Genomic DNA, 19,871 nt, shown 5'->3' on the forward strand with positions numbered 1-19,871 from the left:
AAAAAAAATTTTTTAATCTATCATAGGTAGTTCCATAGTGTAGTGATTAACACAATCACTTGGCAAGTGAAAATTTCCTGGTTCCATTCCAGCCAGATACAAATTCCCTTTGGAATGTGTCAGGAGCGACATCCACCATAAAACAAATTAAACATGCAGCCCCACATACTGTGGTGACCCCTTGTGGTAAGGGAGTAACTGAAAGTAGTTGCGATCTATTATAGGTAGTGTGCTTATTATGTAGTGGAGATTTTTTTTTAAGTTAAACATTTTATTTGGAAGCCTTAGTTTGTTGTGTGAAATCTCAGCTTATAAAAGAACAATAAAATTACTTTCAAGTATGTTTAATATCAATATGTGCAGTACACTGAGCAAAGGTAATTCCCTGTACCACAGAAAATCACATAGATTCTTCATGTAATTACAGCTGAATCATCTAAAATACATAAGGGCAGGATGTTGTGATACATAAAACCCAGCTCTGGCTTTCATTACCATCTGCTTACACTGATGGCGATCATCTTCAAGTTTTGCTTTGTATATGCAACACTAGAGTACAAGAGTATATTACAAACACAGCAGTACACCAAACACATAAATAGATATAATTCGTTTTTTCCAGGTTGCTGAGAAAACTTATTTTACAAGCTTTCTTTCCAAAAGAGTGTGGGTGCTGTATAAGACAGGTAGAAGCCAGAATCCATATATAATTGATTATAAAAGGTTCAAAGACAAAATATATTGAACCTGAGAATTATATATTTCAAAAATCTGATAAATAAATAAAGATCTCAATTGATTTTTAAAGAACTTTTTATACACAGCACCCAAACAGTTTTGGGGTTATGGAAAATTACATTTTTTTTTTTGCATGCTTATAGTAGAATCAAAACCTATTTGGTTAAATAGGATACATTCAAAACACCCACAGTCCTGCAGAAAATGTTAAGCAGCAAAACATGTAAAAGAACTGCAGCAATTCTGACAAAAATTGCAGTATGTGTGTGCATATGTGACATTTGTAAGTTGTTCACAGGAACAGGACCATACTGCCAAGTTTTGGAAAGCATAGCTCATAAACAGTGCCGTGTTCTGTCTAAGGCTCAGAATTGCAGGTGATATGTAATAAAATACTCTATGATTTAGTTTAGATATGCATTATATACATTCAAGTTTTTCATATTGTTGCATGAGCAGTTTGTGTTCTGCAGATACTAGAATTTGCTGTAGTATCTCATCTTGTGTGCTTGTCATGTTTAGTACTTGTTAAGTAGAGCCTAATAGTGCTACTTAAGATTTAGGATAATCTACATCAATCCTTTTGCTTTTTTTCATTTAGGAGACCTAACCTAAAATATTAAGAATACCCCTCGTTTTTTTCTCCCATGTCTCACTCTCTATCAGTCACCTTCAGCTTTGGCAGAGTCACGGTCAATTCAAAACAACTTCTTTTTCACACTCTTTGTCTCAAGGCTTTTAATGTCATCTTGGCTGTTTATTTCAGGCTCTGAATCTTCAATGTCAGCGTAAGTGCCGTCCTCAGATTCTGCGGTCTTTTTGATCAAAGTATCAAGTGGCTTTAGCGCTTCCTTAGGTACTATGTTAGCTACATCTTGATTGTCTATCTTGCTGGTAACCAAAGGAAGCTGTATGTCACCACTTTCTTCCTCTGGTTCATCTGAGTCTTCCTCTGCTTCGTCTTCTCCATCAGCTGAATCTCCCTGTTTTTCACTCCAGTCTTCATTGGGTGTCTCGGTTTCCTCATCCTCCTTTTCAGAAGCATTGGAATCCTCTTCATTATTATCATGACTTCCATCTGGGATGTTAATACATTCACATTGTGTAACATCATCCTCTGGGTTGTTTTCTCTGATTTCTTCTTTGGTTTCTGATTTTTCCTCCATCTCCTCATCCTCTTCTGGTTTAAGCTCCACTACATCATTAGTATCTTCTTGACAAGTGACATCACTTTCTGGGCATCCACTCTCTGGTTTGTTGGAATTATCCTCTGATTCACTGACAGCATTCTGTCCTTCATCTTGCTCGGATTCATCTTCTGTATCGTCTGTAGATTCCACCTTTCCCGTTTGAGTTTCTTCAGCCTCCTCTCCTGCAGATGTACCTTCTGCTCCAGATTCTTCCCTGCTGTCACTTTCATCAGTCTCATTTTCTCCTGCTTCAGGCTGTCCTGAGTCTTCCTCTGTGGTTTCATGCTTTTCAGTCTCGCCCTCTGTTGTTAAAGCCTCTGTGCAATCTTCACAAGTCAATTCATTTTCACCAGATTCCACCTCTTCCTTTCCAGGTTCTTCCGATTCATCTCCAGTTGTTTCACCTTCTACTAGCTTCTTACTGTTATCTTCATTATTTTCTTCTTCTTTACATTCTTCATTAGCACTGCTTTCTCCGATTTTTTCAGACGACTCTGTCTTGTCTGACTCATCACTGGTTTCATCTGCTTCCTCTGCCATTTCATTTTCGCTTGTGGCAGCAATTTCCTTTTGCTCAGCAATCTCACCCTCACTTAGTTTTTCATTCATTCCCTTCACGTCCGACTCATCTGAACTGGTGTCTTTGTTAAATTCGTGCTCGGCATCTGTCACATCTTCTGCTGCCTCTTCCTGAGCGACCTCAACAGCAGCTTTCTTCAGCTCATCTTCACTTGTGACAGCACTCTCTTTTGCTTCAGAAACCTCATCTTCTGACTCAGATTCACTTGCGCTGGCGGTGTCCACCGCCACTGCTGTGTCTGAGTCATGTTCAGTTGTTGCAGCCTCTTCTGCTGCACCATAATCTTCAGCTTCATTGTCACTTGTGGTTCCTTCCACGTTTTCTTCAGCAGCAGCGCCTCTGTTAGGTTCATTCTCGGTTGAAACAGCAATCTCTGTTTCGATCACCCGCTCATCTTCGGTTGTTTCTTCAGCTGGTTCTGTGGTGTCATCCTCCTCTGTTGTCTCATCTTCATTTGTGGTGGCATCTAGGTCCTCTCCTGAATCATTTTCAGTGACAGCACCAATCTCTTCTCTATTGTCAGCATCTTCTGCTTTAACAGCTTCCTCATTGTCAGTTTCTTCCACTACAGTTTCATCCTTTGAGTCACCTTTTCCTGCTGAAGAAATCTCTTCACTTACAGCTGTCTTGTCTTCAGCTGATGCTGCTCGATCTGGTTCTTCTGACAATTTGTTCGTGTGATTGTTTTCACCCTCAGACTCCTCTGCACTGATAGCAGGGATCTTCTCTTCATCAGTGACTGTTCCTTTTTCCACAACCTCGTCTTCCTCAGATTCACGCTCACTTGTGGCCACCATGCTGCTCTCGACAGCTACATTTTCATCTTCCGCTGTGGATGCTTCGTAAGTGCCTTCCGTAAGTTCATGCTCACTTGTAGCGGCTGTCTCTCTTTCTACAAGAAACTCATCTTCAGTTGTTGCTATTTCAGATGGTTCATTTGACAGATCGTTACTTGTGACATCATTTTCCTCTTCTTCTTCATTTGTGGTGGCATTTAAATCTTCGTCAGAGTCATCTTCGCTGGTAGCATCAGTCTCTTCTCCATCATCAACCTTCAGTGATTCCACAGCTTCCTCACTCTCTGATTCATGATCAGTTGAGGATACCATAGCAGTATCTTTGTTTTCAATCTCATCTTCAGCATTTTCATGCTTTGATTCTGCTTTTCCTGCGAGACCAGTCTCTTTTTCTGCAGCTGTCTCATCCTCAGTTGTTGCCGGGTCACGTGGTTCTTCTGTAGATTCGTCACCTGTAGCTGTGTCAGTGCTTTCATCTGCAGACTCATCTTCACTAACGGTAGACATTTTCTCTTCTTCAGGGAGCATTTTTTCTTCCCAGACTTCATCTTTTCCTTCTGTGGTGGCTTCTACTGCTGTATTTTCATCTTCAGTAGTAGTATCTTCAGCAGACTCCTCATCTGACTCATCTTCACTCAAACTGGCAGTCTCATTTTCTGCAGTAAGTTTACCTTTACACCATGCTTCTTCTTCTTCTTTTAAAAATTCATCAACTATAGCTAAGTCTTCATTCACTGCTTCCTCCTGCATCATATGCACTCTCTTCTTTACCTTAAACCTCCCTGATTTACTTTCTTCTGGCATCGGATTTTGTTCAGCTGTTGTTCCTGCAATGTGTGTGTCTTCACCTTGAACCATGGTACCTTCAGCAACATCTTCCTTAGACTTATCTTCACTTGAGGCTTCAGTGTCTTCACTTTCATCTTCTTCTGTTGGTCCATTTAGCGGTTCATCAGCTGTTGCATCACTTCCATCTGCTTTCATCAGCTGGTCTTTCCGAATTCTCATTTGCATGATCATCTGCATTGATGGCAGCAATGTATTCTTTACGGTTAACCATTCCTTTTTTGCTGCTTCTTCCTCAGGTTCATGTTTAGCATCAGATGTCAGAGTAGTCTCTTCTGTTGAAGTCTCTACTGTGTCTTCCTTGGGGTCATCTTCACTCGTAACCACAATATGTTTTATTAGAGCACTCTTATTATAATATACAGCATCTTCTTGTTTTGGGAGTTCATCATTTGACCTGATAGCTTCAGCAAATTCTTCTCCATTTGTGGATACAATTTGCACAATTTTTCCTGATTCTTTTGGTTCATGTAACAATTCATCAGCTGTGGCATCCTTTTCATTAGTCCTCATCTTCTGCATGATCAGCTGCATTGATGGCAGTATTATGTTCTTTGCTATCAAACATTTATTCTTTGCTCCTCCTTTGTCATATTCCTGTTTAGCTGTTGATGCCAAAAACGACTCTTCCACTGACATTTCTTTCTGAGTCTTATCTTCGCTTGTTTTATCATCTTTTTGTTTTCGCAGTTCATCACCTATGTCATTGGCATCATTCTCCTCCTTATTTTCTTCAGCAACAGTTTTTTCAGGCATTTCTTTGGCAACATGTTCTTTTGCGTCATTCTTTTCAGAAACCTCATCACAAACTGCATCTTGACTCATATCATCTGCTTCCTTTTCATCTGCTGCAAATTCAGAGATATCTTCAGGGCCTGGATGTACTTCTCGCACTTCCCTTAAAGCTTTAACAATAACTTTTTCCACAAGGGTTTCTGCCGCTTGAGTTTCATGAATATTTCCAGGGTGAGATGCACACTTGATTACCGTGGCAGCAGGTACAGGTGTCATCGAATCTCCCTGAAGAGGTGTCCTACACGTCATTTTTTTCTTAATGCACGATTCGCATTGACAGCATTCATCGCCGTTTTCACTGCGCTGGTCACTATAAGACGTTCCTGTTGCTGAATCGTCACTTTTTTCTGCATGTGAATCAGTCGATGGTTTGAGGTTGACCTTCAGTTTCCGTCTTCTCTCTTCTGCTTGTGTCGTTGAAACACGGGATTTTGTCTCTCTTGGAGGTCTCGGTTGGCCTTTTTGGCCTTGAATCTTCCACAGTTCTCTGTCAATACTTGCTTGGATTCTTTTGTGAACCTCAGCTCTAAGTTCATTAATCGTACTGTCAAGCTGCTCACTATCTCCCAGGTTCCATCGAGCTTTGAACTCATTCATCGCTTTGATATAATGAGTCATGAACTGTTTTTCAATTTTATTTAATAATGTTAAGACCCAAGCAGGATCATCTTGTGAAATCATTTTAGCTAGCTCTTCTCTTTCTATGAGGATAAGGCTCTCAGAGTTGCTGTTCTCTGAAGAATCGGTTTCAGCTTCGGGAAGTTTTTGGCCCTCGCTGAAATTTCTTGCACTCTCGTTTGAGGAATGTGGTGTTTCGGATTGTTCTCTTGGACTATCACTGCTTGCTGGATAATCTTCCTTTTGCTCATCTTCACACATTCCTTCTGCCTTTCTTACTGATGTGCTCTGAACATCTGCATCTGTTTCAACTTCACACACTTGTTGTACCTTCTTAAACATATCCACAGTGGCGTGAGGCTTAGAAACATCACCATTCACGTCATTGCCACTCTTTACACCATCACTGCTGTTCCCTGAGCCTGTGGAGCCACTGTTGACATCCACGCCAGACGATGACGTATGATTGAAATCATCATCTGCAAAATGGTGATCATCTTTCCGTAATGCATGTTCATTTTCAGGAGGATCACAAAGCCAAAGGGACTGAAGAATACCCATGAGTTCTTGATACCTTTCATTTTTTTCATTGGCATTTTTTGGATCATGGTCTATTAGCTGCAGCTTCACAAGGCAATCCAAAAAACCTCTAGCTGAGGAGCTCAGTTTACGTCCATAAGCTGGAGAAATTTCTGGTAAACTGTTGCATCTGTCTAGCTTCGGATTTAAAAGGACTTTCATCACTTGTATGGAAGAGTTAAATACTGTTGAGGCATTGTCTGCATCAGTAGAGGTGTTATCTTCCTTTGGTGTTTCTTTGCTTGTTTCGCAGTCATTATTAGGAAGACATTTCTTTGCCTCCCCTTCTACTGGGCCTTTTGAATTCTCAGTTGGATTGTTAACAGTATCCGCTGTGTTAATTTCTTCTGTTGTGGGGACAGTTTTTGGTCCATCGCAGTTTTCATTAAATTCCTCTACGTCCTCTAATTCACCCTCTGCTGGCAGTGATTTCAGCCATTCGTTTACAACCTCAGTAGGGGATGCGTTGGGTAGGCTGGATGGGACCAGGTCAAAATCATCAACTTCGGTGCTCTTATGCAGATATTTGCTGCTTCTGTCAGTTTTCTTGTCAGTGACACTTCCACCACTTTCCTTAGTATCCAGGTCACCATTTATCCTGTGAGGAACATTACGTTTTGATTGACTGTGTGCTGGAGACTCACACATCTCTTTGATGATATCTGAACTAGACAGAGTTTGTGACAAGTTACTTTCATTTGACTCTGTGTGAGATATGACATGTTCATTTTCTTTCTGCTGCTTTGCTCTCTGACTTGTTTCTGACATTGCTGAATGTCTTCCAGAGTTTGATTTGGCAGTAGATCGGCTCTTTTCCTTTGGCTTCATTACTTCTAAATTTAGTGGAGAAACACTGGTCCGCTCAGAAGAGACATCTGTAGTTGTGGCACTTTTCTTTCCACTGATCTCAGATGTTTTGGACTTTTTTGAAGATGATGAAGCCTTGGACTTCGTTGACATGGCTGTAGGTGCTCTGGTTTCATTTTCCCCAACGGTCACGATGGGTACATCTGATTTGCTTAAAATGTCAGATTTTGTTGATTTTACTGACCTTTTTGATTTTGCTGACACAGCACTCTGTGCTTTCTCAGATATCTCTTCAGTATTCTCTTCCTTAGGATGGCCAGAACTGTTTGTAGTGGTGATTTCTGGACCTTGTAATTTATTTGACTTTGATGAACTAACTGATTTGGTTGACATGGCACTGTCATCAGCTTCTTCTTCATGTCCAACCGTTTCAGTGGTGGTTGTTCCAGATATATTTGATTTTTTTGTTCTTCCTGAGGTGTTTGACTTCACTGATAAAACACTTGGACTCCTCTGTGCTGGATCTGCCTTATCAGCTACCTGCTCCAGCACTTTTGATTTCCCTGATTTTTGAGAAGTTCTTGTTTTTGCAGATACTGATGTTGCATTTGACTCGGTAGACATTGAGGTCATTGCTCTGTTCTCTGAGTCTTCTGCTGTATTTTCATCAGTGTCATTTAAACAATTTTCAGTAGATATAATGGAGGGACCAGTTGTTTCTTTCTCCACATTGGCTTCATGATTTTCTTTGCCTACAGAGGGTTTTGACTTAGCAGTTTTTGAAGAAATGTTGGATTGCAGTGATTTGGTGGATCGGGCTGATTTTGCTGACAAGGAGCTTAGAGATCTCTGTACAGTCTCCAAATCATTGGCATTGTTGTATTCTGAAGATATTTCACAAGTTGTCGAGCTCCTTGATGACACAGAAACATTTGAATTGTTTAATTTGGCCGACACGCTGCTTGGTGACCTCTCCTCAGTTTCTTCTTCAGCATGTTCCTCAGCAGAATTTCCAGCAAAAGCTCGAGATCCTTTTGCAGATCTCCTTGAACCACTTGACTTTGCTGACATAGAACTTTGTGCTCGCTCTACATTTTCTTTGTTAGCTGATGTACAACTTGTTGTTGTCGTTGCGCTTTCTTCGTCAGCACTTCCTTCACCTGGAAATGTGCCTTTTGATTTCGTAGATCGTGTTGAGGCATGCGACTTTGCAGATCCAGCTGAAATGGCACTAACTGCTCTCACTACATCTTCTGCCACATGCTCTTCAGCAGACACATCAGTGACTTCATCAACGTCTTCAGTAATATCAGAGGCATTGGATCTTTCTGTAACATGGGAAATATTTGATTTGACTGACATTACACTTGGAGATCTTTCTTCAGTTTGTGATTTGTCATTATCTTCATTGGAGGTCTCACAATTTGGTACATGAGAACATTTTGACTTTTTGGATTTTGAAGAAATATTTGACCGTATCGTATGTGTTGACAATGAGCTCGCTCTTCCCTCAGACTCTGCATCAGCAATCTCAGTGCTGTGTTCAGAAGGGATAGTAGTAGCTTTTGATTTCTTAGATTTCACAGAAACATTTGACTTGGTGGATTTTGCTGATCTCTGTGATTTACTGCTTACAGGTCTTTCAGTATGATCAGAATCATGAGATATTTCTTCTACTGGGGCGGCCAATAATTTTGACTTATTGGATTTGGCAGAAATAGAGGATTTTGCTGACATTGCACTTTCTGCTCTGTTTTGAGGTTCATCCTCATCATTTCCTTGCGCTGGTAATTTATGCTGTGAAGCAACTTTTGAAGCTTTAGATTTTAGAGATATAGTAGATACATGGGATTTAGGTGTGGCGACTCTCTCTTCAGCTGGAGGCTCTGCTGAACATTTTGATATACCTGATATTTCAGAAAAATTTGAATCAGCCGAATGGAGTGACATTGAACTCACTGATCTGCTTTCAGTGTGCTCCTCTTTATTTTCCTTTTCTGCAATGCGATCACATTGAATGGCAGAAGATTTAGATTTTTTTGAAACTTCTGAAGTCTTTGACTTTGCTGATTTTGCTGAGCTGGCAGACATATTGCTTGGAGACCGATCTTCATGGTCCTCCAGATCACAGATATCGTTTTCAGCTGGACAATGAAATACTTTTGACACTGAGGATTTTTCAGAAATAGCTGACTTTTCAGTTTTGGTTGACACTGCACTCGGTGCTCTTTCCTCAGTTTCATCTTTAGGGTCTCCTACATCAGCAGTATGCGCAACTGTGCCAGACTGATCTTCAGAAGCATTTGATTTGACCGATATTACAGAAGCATGCGATTGAGTGGATTTAACTGACAAAACACTGGGTGATCTCTCTGCAGAATTTTTAGATCTCTCAGAAACATGTGACTTAACTGACTTGACTGATAAGCTGCTTTGTGCTCTTTCTTCCCTTTCATCATAGATCTTTCTGTCCTCTTTAATTGGAGCATTAACAGATCGTTTTGACTTATTTGATCTTGCAGAAATATTTGACTGGACAGACAATGAGCTCATTGCCCTCTCTTCAGTTTCACCCTTAACATCCTCTGTATTGTCAATGCAGTCTCCTAAAAGAGCTTCAGATATATCTGATGTTCCAGATGTTGCAGAGACATTTGACTTTGCTGATTTTCCTGATCTAACTGACAGATTGCTTGGAGCTCTCTCTGTGGGTTCCTCATGATCAACTTTATTTTCTTCCATTCTTGTTGATCTACTAGATTTTCCAGAAACTGTTGATTTTTCAGTTCTGGATGAAATTGCGCTCTGTGATCTCTCTTGAGTTTGATCTTTGCCATTTATTTCATCAGTACCACTACACAGAACTTCAGAAATATTTGATTTCACAGATTTGTTTGAAGTATGTGACCTTGCTGATTTAGCTGATAAAGCACTGGGTGATCTATCTGCAGACTTTTTAGATCTATCAGAAACATGTGACTTAACTGATTTGGCTGATAAGCTGCTTTGTGCTCTTTGTTCCGTTTGCTCTTTGTTATTTTCTTCATCAGCACTCTCTGACTTTTCTTTAGTTGATGCATCAGCAGACTGGTTTGACCTATTTGATCTGGCAGAAATATCTGACTGCGCAGATGCTGATCTCATTGTGCCATCTTCACTCTCCCCTTCAATAATTCTTTCGTCAGAAGGGTCAACATTGTCTTCTAAGACAGCTACAGAAACATTTGATCTCTTTGATGCTGAAGAAACATTCGACTTTGCTGATCTTTCTGATCTGACCGACAGATTGCTTGGAGCTCTCTCTGTGTGTTCCCTAACTATATTATCTTCCAATATCGTTGATCTACTAGATTTTGCAGAAACTGTTGATTTTTCAGTTCTGGATGAAATTGTACTCTGTGGTCTCTCTTGAGTTTGATCTTCACCATCTATTTTATCAGTATCACTACACAGAACTTCAGAAATATTTGATTTCACAGATTTGTTTGAAGTATGTGACTTTGCTGATTTAGATGACAAAGCACTGGGTGATCTATCTGCAGACCTTTTAGATCTGTCGGAAATATGTGACTGACCTGATTTGGCTGATAGGCTACTTTGTGCTCTTTGGTCTGTTTGCTCTTTGTCATTTTCTTCATTAGAGTTCTCTGAGTTTTCGCTACCTGGAGCATTAACAGAATGATTTGTTCTGTTTGATCTGGCAGAAATATCTGACTTAGCTGACTTGGAAGACATAGCACTCACTGCTCTCACTTCACTCTCACCTTCAACGATTCTTTCCTCGGGATGGTCAGCAAAGTCTTCCAAGCAAATTTCAGAAACCTTTGATCTTTTAGATGTTGCAGAAGCATTTGACTTTCTTGATTTTCCTGATCTGACTGACAGATTGCTTGGAGCTCTCTCTTCATTTTCCATATGAAGAGATATATTTTCCTCTTCGTGATCTTTTGACTTGGGAGATTTTGCAGAATTAGTTGACTTTCCAGATCTGTTTGATACTTCACTCTGTGCTCTTTCCTGAGTTTCCTCTTCGCCATATCTTTCATTGGCTTGGCAAGCACAAACTTCACAGGGTTTTGGTTTATTAGATGTGTTAGAAGCACGTGACTTTGCTGATTTAGCTGACAAAGCACTTGGTACTCGCTCTGCAGATATTTCAGAAACATGTGACTGAAGTGATTTAGCTGATAAGCAGCTTGGTGGTCTTTGTTCAGTTTCCTCTTCATCATTTACTTCTTGAAGCATCTCAGTGCCTTCGTCTTTTGATTTAAACGATGTTGCAGAAATATCTGATGTAATTGACAATGAGCTCACTGATTCTCCTTCAGTCTCACCTTCAATATTAGTTTCTTCAGAAGCATCACCACAGCTTTCAGGAGTAACTGCAGAAGCATTTGATTTTAAAGATTTAGCAGATGTGGTTGATGTATTGCTTTGAGGTCTTTCTTCATATTCATCATTAACTGCAGCCTGCTCTTCAGCTTCAATATCGGTGGGCACGGACATATTAGATTTGGCTGAAGTGTTTGACCCTTTTGATTTTCCTGACACATTGGACTGAACTGATTTTACTGACAAAGAACTTGGTCCCCTCTTCTCTCCCTGTTCTCCGTGTTTGGATCTGCTGGATTTTGCAGAAACACTGGACTTTACAGACTTTGCTGATTTGACTGACAGTATGCTTTGTGGTCTCTCTCCGCTTTGCTCTTCAGTATTTATGTCATCTGATGAACCAACACATTCAGTTGCATCAGGAGGATCGGGCCTCTTGGATCCTTTAGATCTTGCTGATGAATTAGAGTTAGCTGACATGGCATCAGTTGCCTCCCTTGTCTCTTCTGTCTCAACGTTTAACTTTCTAGATGTTGCAGATTCATTTGACTTGACAGACCTAGCTGACATTACACTTACTGTTCTTTCAGATCTTTCCTCTGCACTTCCTGTATGTGGATCTTCAGATGCGCTTGACTCTGTAGATTTTGCTGAAGTGTTTGAATTCCCAGACATGGTGCTTTGTGTTCTCAGTTCAGTTTCATTCTCAGCTGGCTTTTGAATGCTTTTTTCTGCAGATGCCTCAGGTGACTCTACAGAAGAATCTGAAGCAGCTGATGTGACACTAGGTGTCCTCGGCTGAGTTTCCTCCTTTGTTTCTTTTTCACCTGGAAAAGAAGATGCCCTCGATCCTCTGGATTTAATAGACATCTCTGACTTTGCTGAGATGGGACTTATTGGTTTTTCTTCTTCAACATCTTCCTCTGATTTATGTTGTTGATGCTCAGACTTCACAGATTTTTCAGATTTGGAGGATTTAACAGACATGCTGCTCAGTGGTCTTTTGTGTGTTCCATTGTCATCACATGCTTGAGATCCTCCAACTGCAACATCCAAAACATCCGATTTGGATTTTGTCGAGGCATTTGAATGAACTGACATGGCACTTTTAGACCTGTTCTCCTCTTCATCCTTTGTCTCTGGGTTCTTTATTTTGCCAGACACAGTTGATCTGCAAGAGACATTAGATTTTAAAGACATGGCACTTGAACAATCTCTTTGTATTTTGCCTTCCTCTTCAGCTCGGGTGTAGATTTGTCCTTTTGTATTTTCTTCAGATACTCCACAATGACAAGCGTGTGAGGATTTAGATTTTTTTGACTTGCTAGATTGTCCTGAAGCATTGGATGTTGTATCTTGAGGACTCTGGGGTTGATTTTGCCTAGTAATGGATCTTGTTTGTTCTGATTTCTCATTTAGACAGTTATACAAAGTGGAAGATTGCACGTTGCACTTTGGTGAGCAAGCCTCACTCCCGATGGTGCAATACTCTACAGTTTCAGCTGCCTCAATAGTCTGCTTCACACAAGTCTCTGTCTCCACCACTTGTTCAGTAAGCTCTTCGCTTGATCTAGATACTACTGTCTTTCTAGAGACCACTGTATGTGAAGATGCACTTGAGCTAGATGTTTGAATGCGGCGACTCGCCCCATGTGTTCCTGGTACATTTTTCCAGATTTCATAATCCTGGCAGTGACTGCAGCAGTGAGGACAATGAGGTTCTTCTTGATGTCTCTGATAGTGCTGACTCATGAAATGGTCATCTGGCTGAACAGCAGAGATGTTTTCAGATTCAAGATAGCTCGGAAAGTGTGGGTTATTGTTTCCTTGGTGGTAGTCACAGGTCCTGCCTGTGGTCTTTCTTACTTCCGTGGACCAGTGCACTGTTTCATCATTTTGCAGTCTAAAGCGCACTTTCATCTCCATTGATAAACTGCCATCTTTATTAACACGAACACATTTCTCTATATCATCTTCCCTCACCCCATCACCAGTGGGTGGGCAAGAGTTGACATTGTCTGGTGAATCAGTTCCATCTGGGCCTGACTTGTCAGATGACACTGACTGCCTGATAACTTTGTTTCCAGATTCCAGGTTTGGATGGATGACACTTTTCTTTGAAGGGAGTCCTTGATTTTTCATGCAGCAGTTAAAGAAAAAAGACAAATATTTCAAATTAGGCCTTTTGTTAAAGGTGTACGTTAACAAAAGTCATTTAATTTAGATGCTAGAGAACCATCCATAGCATATCTTTCAGTACTTCTACTTTGTAGTTACTACTTGTAAGAATGTAATTATCACTTTAAGAGTTTTTCCTACTCTCATGTCCGTCAGTGCAGCCACCGGAGCGTGACCTCACACTCAGCTTTGGAAGTTTATCGTCGGATGTTTTCCGAAAGTTCTCCACAATCGATGGGTGAGAAGGCTCCCGGCCGACACAGACAAGAACGCCGGGGCACTGCAGAAGACTCTGAACGCTGTCGATCTGAAACCAAATAACGAATACGTTTGTTTACAGTTTACTGTTATCTTTAAAGGAACACAGGGAAGATGATTTAAAAGGAATGCCATCATTAATTACAATTAATCAGCAAAAGTAAGAATTTAATGCCATCTGAAGAGTGAAATTAAGTTACCCTTATCAGTGTTGTCAGATTCTGATTGATCTCTAGCTGCCATTGTTTTGATCCAAAACAATCTAATAGCTTCTCGCTATATACTGTAGGGGAAACATCATTTCCCCCTTTAACAATCTGATCTGGCACACTAATTAGAGTCCCATATTTCAATCAGGACCAGTTAAAAGTTATACCTTTGGTTTTTGGGCTCTTTCTCACCTTCCCATCCGCACAGAAAGCTTAAGGTGAAGAGGACAATGATCAACTAATTTAATTTAAATTAAATCTAATTTAGAAACAGTATAACAGTGATGAGGTGAGATGAAGGTGGGCTATAGAGCGCCTTGCATCACCTGCAGAAACTCTAGGAAGGCTAAAATTGCTTAAATAGCGCTCCCTGTACAAGACCTGGCGAAAGGATACCCAGATGGGCCGTGAGCTGAGCCATCAGCGGATGAGACCTGGATTTGACAGCAGCTGATGTACATATTGGGGTTACATAACAACATATTTGTGAAAATGGATGTCATACTAAGAATGGAAAATACTGCATGTTTTTGTTTCCTAACATTATGAATACATTTTAAAATATTTCAGTGTTATTTTGTTACGGTGATTTTAGTCAGGTGGGGTCTTTCTTTTATTGAGTAATGATGATAATAATAAATATCTTCATTGTGTCAGGACACTGCCACCTCTCGAGCACAGTGGCAGAGTTCTAAATCCCTGCCAAAGAAGGGTGTGAATCATGCAGTGAGTCAAGACAAAGCATCTATCCTAATCCCGGATGATCTCTGTGAAATGACGGTGCATTGCAATGATGAACTGCCATTGTGAGCAGCATCAGCGTGGCTCAGCAGTACTGGCAGCTTGCTGAGTGTGCAAAAGAGTTTGACTAAATGTCTGCGTAATTCATCTATATTAATAAAGCTCAGACACAAAGATTTAGTTAGTTTTAGGGTACCTCCAGCTATTATCAAAAGTTTGATAATAAAACTGGACATCATGCAAGCTAATTATCAGCATTAGGATGACTTGTCTCCTGCGTCAGAGATGATTAACCTGAAACAATTCATATTAATCTCAGGGTACAGAGTGTGTACTAACCTTTCAAACAAAGGCCTAGCAGGAGTAACCTTCTTGGTTAATATATGTTTGTTGTTTTTGATCCTTTTTTTTCAGATTTCAGAGAATGCAATCTTTTAAGGTTTAAGGACTTATTTTGTTAAGCATTAATAAATGAATTAATTAAATCCTCTTATAGGCATGTTAAATATGTCTATAACAGAATTAAATGACCAAAACACTCTTAGAATATTATGAATCTGTAATATTGTTCTTTCTATGTTTTTAATATTAAATACTCATGTTCTCTACTGTCAGTCATAAAATGCTGTGAAAGCATGTAGCCCCGAAGTATTGAGTGTTTTGTTGATTTTTATCTGGCTCGTGTACGGCTCGTTGTGATGACAGTGCAGTTCTGAATTTTAAAGCCACTGCTGTTAAAGGCAGATGAATGGCTTCATCTGTGGTCACACGAAGCCCAGGTGAAGATAATTAATTGCCATGGTGGAAGACACATTTCTGAGACACCTCTGGTATCAAAGTAGGGGAGTTTCAACGTTGACCTGTTTCTTCTCTCTCAAAAATAGCACTGATATGATCAAGATTAATGGGTTTTGGAGCAATCTCCACAATCTGAATGCATGGGTGAGGGAATATCCCCATTTCATTCCCTCACACCCTCATAGTATCTTATCTGGGATTATAACTATTTGCAAAGTTAATGAAATGATGCTATTTATTTATTGACTTATTATAAATGTGCCTGTTGTACAATAAAGAGGCTTATAGAACAATTAAACACCAGGTAAAAATAGAGCATCTTGTAGATTTGAATCTTTTTACTGAAATGCTTTGTTGGAGGATCAAAAAAATCTCCTGCAAGTGTTCGTTTCTTTTGAGATCTAATGGTTTTATAATGTTTTATTATAGGAAAATCAACGCATGGCTTTGCAGGATTCACAAGCTTTGTGTGTGGTGTGGACCAAAGAATTAGATAAAAATTAATATGGAATTTAACAATGATTTGTTTTTTTAAACTGTTTTTTTTTATCATCATTGTAAATAGTGTTTCCTTGGTGCATTTGTTAACACATTTGACTTGTATGCAAAAGAGCCTTGGTTTAAGACACGAATACAGGGGTCACAATCGAATGGTCCCGGTTCCAAGTCAGGATAAACGAGAGGGTTTCACCAGGAAATGACATGCAGTGTAAAAATTTGTGCCTAATTAACATATGGTCCTTGGTCCTAACCAAAACTTCTTCCTGAAAGTAGTAGGAAACCATTCCTGTCTAAAATCTTATCTAACTCCTGTTATTCAGAAGGTTTGTGAGAAAAAATCAGGAAACCAAAACTTAATATGTGAATTTTTAGCTCCAGCTGTTTATGACCTCACCTTGTGCCCGCCCACAGTGTACAGCTTCCTGATGTGGTACTGCATGAGCTCGGAAACCTCCTCTAAGAAAAGCCCCAAACTGCGTAGACCCCTGCGGTGCAAGATGATGGTCTTTCTGAATGAGGGGTCGCTGTTCTTCACCAACACCAGCTTCTTACTGTATCGGTGATGATGACGTTCGTGGCCCAGAGGTGTTTCTTCAGGCCTGCTCGGCCCACTGAGAACATAGTGGTGTGGATGGTGGTGGTGACATGACGGGTGAGTGTGATAGAAAGGTGACAACTGAGTCTCTACTGCTTCCAAGGCATGGGCGTGTCTACACTCTGAGCAAACATAGCATTCGGCTGTGGGTTCATGATGGGCCACCATGCCATGCTGGGGGATTCTGGGTAAGCGGGTGCTGTGGCGCTTAAAAGGAATAGAAGACCTGTGGGTGCCTTCGCCTCCTACAGCGTCAAAACAGTGAAAGTGGCGTCTGTGGGAAGACATTTTGGACTGTGGTGACGTTGATGATTGGGTTTGTGCTCAGAATGGAGGATGAGCTCAGGTGAGCAGAAGAAGGGGCCAGGTCAGCTTCGGCAAACAGTCCTGAAAGGTTGCCATGTTTTTCTGCAGCTGCCTAGGTTGAGGTGTTGCACCGCACATCTGCATAACCTCCGCTCACTAGAAACAATGTGGAAAAAATAGATGAAAATGTATGCGTTGAAAGGAGATTACATTAGAAACATCTTACAAACTAGCTTTTCTGATTTCCATTTGATCAATCACATTTGAGCAGGTAAACAGCTGGTGTGGAGGGAAAAAAGGGCCACATTTGTTGAATCTAATTTAAATCCACTGACTACTGTCTGATGATGAAATATGAAAATCTGTTAGTACAGCGGTCCCCAACCCCCGGGCCGTGAGTCGAGAGTTGAGGCTCAGGTGTGAAATGTATGTTTTTCAGGGTTTTTATCGTTTTTCAGCGTTATTTTGTTATCGTTTTTATCGTTAACTCGGTATTCCTGGGTCTTTTCACGTGTGTTATGAATAAATCTTCTTTTTTTCGGTACTGGTACTAGTTTTATTTTGTTGTGTTTATCCGCGACACCTTAAAGGCCGGTCCGTGAAAATATTGTCGGGCATAAACCGGTCCGTGGCGCAAAAAAGGTTGGGGACCGCTGTGTTAGTGTAATAAGTTTGATACTGCTCTACATTTATCTTGTCTTATTTGTGAAAAAAAAAATTAAAAATAGCTGTTGTGTCATTTTATCCTTTAATATGTTTAGCCAATGTTCCAGTAAGGCTTTCATTTCAGTATTTCTACATGTCCACATTTATGACTGAAAAACACAGACAAACATATTCCAGTTAAAATCGGATTCATTAAGAGATTTACACCCAAATCAATTACGCCCAAACAAAAAATGTGACATTATATATTGTGACACACGCAGCATGCATGTGCCATGTATACAGACTGCTTTGAAGATCAAAGAGTGCATAAAGGCAGGGATAATGAGGCTACAGCCACAAATAAATCCTTAAGTGACTTTAAATAACAAGCTTAAGTCTCTGCTCACAGTCGAAGTGGACATTACCTCAGCGACTGCGCCTGTCACTGACAAAAATAGACTCTCGAACAGCTTCTCCTGCAATTAAAATTCAAGGATTACCTAAAAAAAGCAGAAATATCTTCAATAGGCACAATGCAGCCTTACTGTGACAATACTTGGACGTAAAGTCAATTCATTGTTGCCGGATGGAAAAGGGATGCATGCCCACTATGAAATGCACATAAAAATGCCACAGATTTTTTTTTTTTAATGGTAAAATAGGCTAAGCTTGACTGACACCTATAAAGAACAGGCTTGGCTGTTATCCTTGTTCTTGTATTAGTAATTTTTTTTAGTCAAACAGCAAGTGTTTCCTGAAGCTGAACATTTCCAAAGAGAAGAAGAGCCAGTTATTTTGTATTCTCACATGTCATGTTGCCATTTTTAGTCGTTTAACTTTTAAGTCGTTTAACGTTTAAATATCCATTTATATCCCCCAAAAGGTTTTTGATTATTGAAGCCAAAACATGAGTCGAAAAGGGGTTTTTTTGTTGCCCACAATCAGGATTATGAATGTCCATTTCACTTAGTTTATGTGTAAATGTTTATTTTGATTCTTTTATAAATGTATTTAATCTTAATTATATCGTCTGTGTTCTATACTAATTAAGTACCTCAGTGTCCTGTTATGTGTGACACTGAACGCTGCCACTGTTTCGTGTCACACATTACAGGTGTCTCTTCTATCAGTGTGAACTGATAGTTTATATGTGCTTGTATAAACTGGATGGTTTATGGAAATAAACAATTTCCAAACATAATGCACATAATATTTTATTTTCAAAAATGCCTCAGTGTAATATTCAATTTAATAAATTAAATACCAGTTATCTACCCTACAAAATTTGTTTCTTTTTCACCAAACTGCAATATATAGAAGAGTTCGTGTATGAAGATGGGTCCACTGAGGTTGATATGTAATGTTACAACATGAAAAAAAAAATTACCCAGCATATCTTAAATACTTAATGTGATCTCACACAACTGAAACTGCATTTCATCGTTGTGGTCATTGCATTTCTGCTGTGGAAATTATATTAATTTACCAGCAAGTTTAAGTGCAGCAGCTCAATCAAAATGTGTAGTAACTACAGTCAAAAGCATACACATAATCAGAGGCAGTATACTCACATGATCCACAGTTATAGTCCAGGCAATTAAAACAACTTCCAAAACTATAGAATGTGAGATGTAAACTCCCAGAGAAGCACCATGGCTATTGCAAGGAAAGAAAAGAGAAACCAATGAAAAGTCCTCCCTGAGGAAGCGGGCCTACCTGCTAATCAGATACATGGGATGCTAAGGATAGACTGAAAAGCCTTGCTAATCACCCTGCGATTGGACTGAAATCTGCTGAAGCTTTGGACACATGACTTGGACTTCACCATTGCATAAAGGGTGTTAAACACCCTAAGTTAAACACTTAGAAAGCAACTCCTGGCTCAGTAAAATTCAATGACTAAGCACGATACCCTGTTTTACTTTCATAGCAAACCCTTGTTTTCACTCGAGATAAGGACTGCACACACACACACACACACACACACACACATATATATATATATATATGTGTGTGTGTGTGTGTGTGTGTGTGTGTGTGTGTGTGTGTGTGTGTATATATATATGTATATATATATATATAATATATATGTGCGTGTGTGTGTGTGTATATATATATGTATATATATATATATAAATATATATGTGCGTGTGTGTGTGTTATATATATATTTATATATATATATAAATATATATGTGCGTGTGTGTGTTTTTATATATATTTATATATATATATACATATATATGTGCGTGTGTGTGTGTGTGTGTGTGTGTGTGTGTGTGTGTGTATAGAGGAAGAGAGAGAGCGATAGATAGATATATGAGCTGAATTGGCTCATGACAGAGCTCTGAAGCA

General features: G+C 39.7%; 1 protein-coding gene across 1 annotated transcript; it reads right to left on the bottom strand.

Annotated features, from left to right (window-relative positions):
- Positions 1-124: 124 nt before the first annotated feature.
- Positions 125-19,383, bottom strand: LOC102291168 (retinitis pigmentosa 1-like 1 protein). Its single transcript, XM_005914382.2, has 4 exons — positions 19,088-19,383; positions 16,362-17,024; positions 13,602-13,767; positions 125-13,411 (listed from the first exon to the last, which is right to left on the bottom strand). The coding sequence occupies exons 2-4, from the start codon at positions 16,848-16,850 to the stop codon at positions 1,437-1,439; spliced, it is 12,630 nt and encodes a 4,209-aa protein (XP_005914444.1). The 5' UTR covers positions 16,851-17,024; positions 19,088-19,383; the 3' UTR covers positions 125-1,436.
- Between the last annotated feature and the right edge of the window lie 488 nt (positions 19,384-19,871).

The sequence above is a fragment of the Haplochromis burtoni genome, unplaced genomic scaffold (assembly GCF_018398535.1).
Source record: "Haplochromis burtoni strain Fernald_Lab_line unplaced genomic scaffold, NCSU_Asbu1 Contig_8, whole genome shotgun sequence".
Lineage (NCBI taxonomy): Eukaryota > Metazoa > Chordata > Actinopteri > Cichliformes > Cichlidae > Haplochromis > Haplochromis burtoni.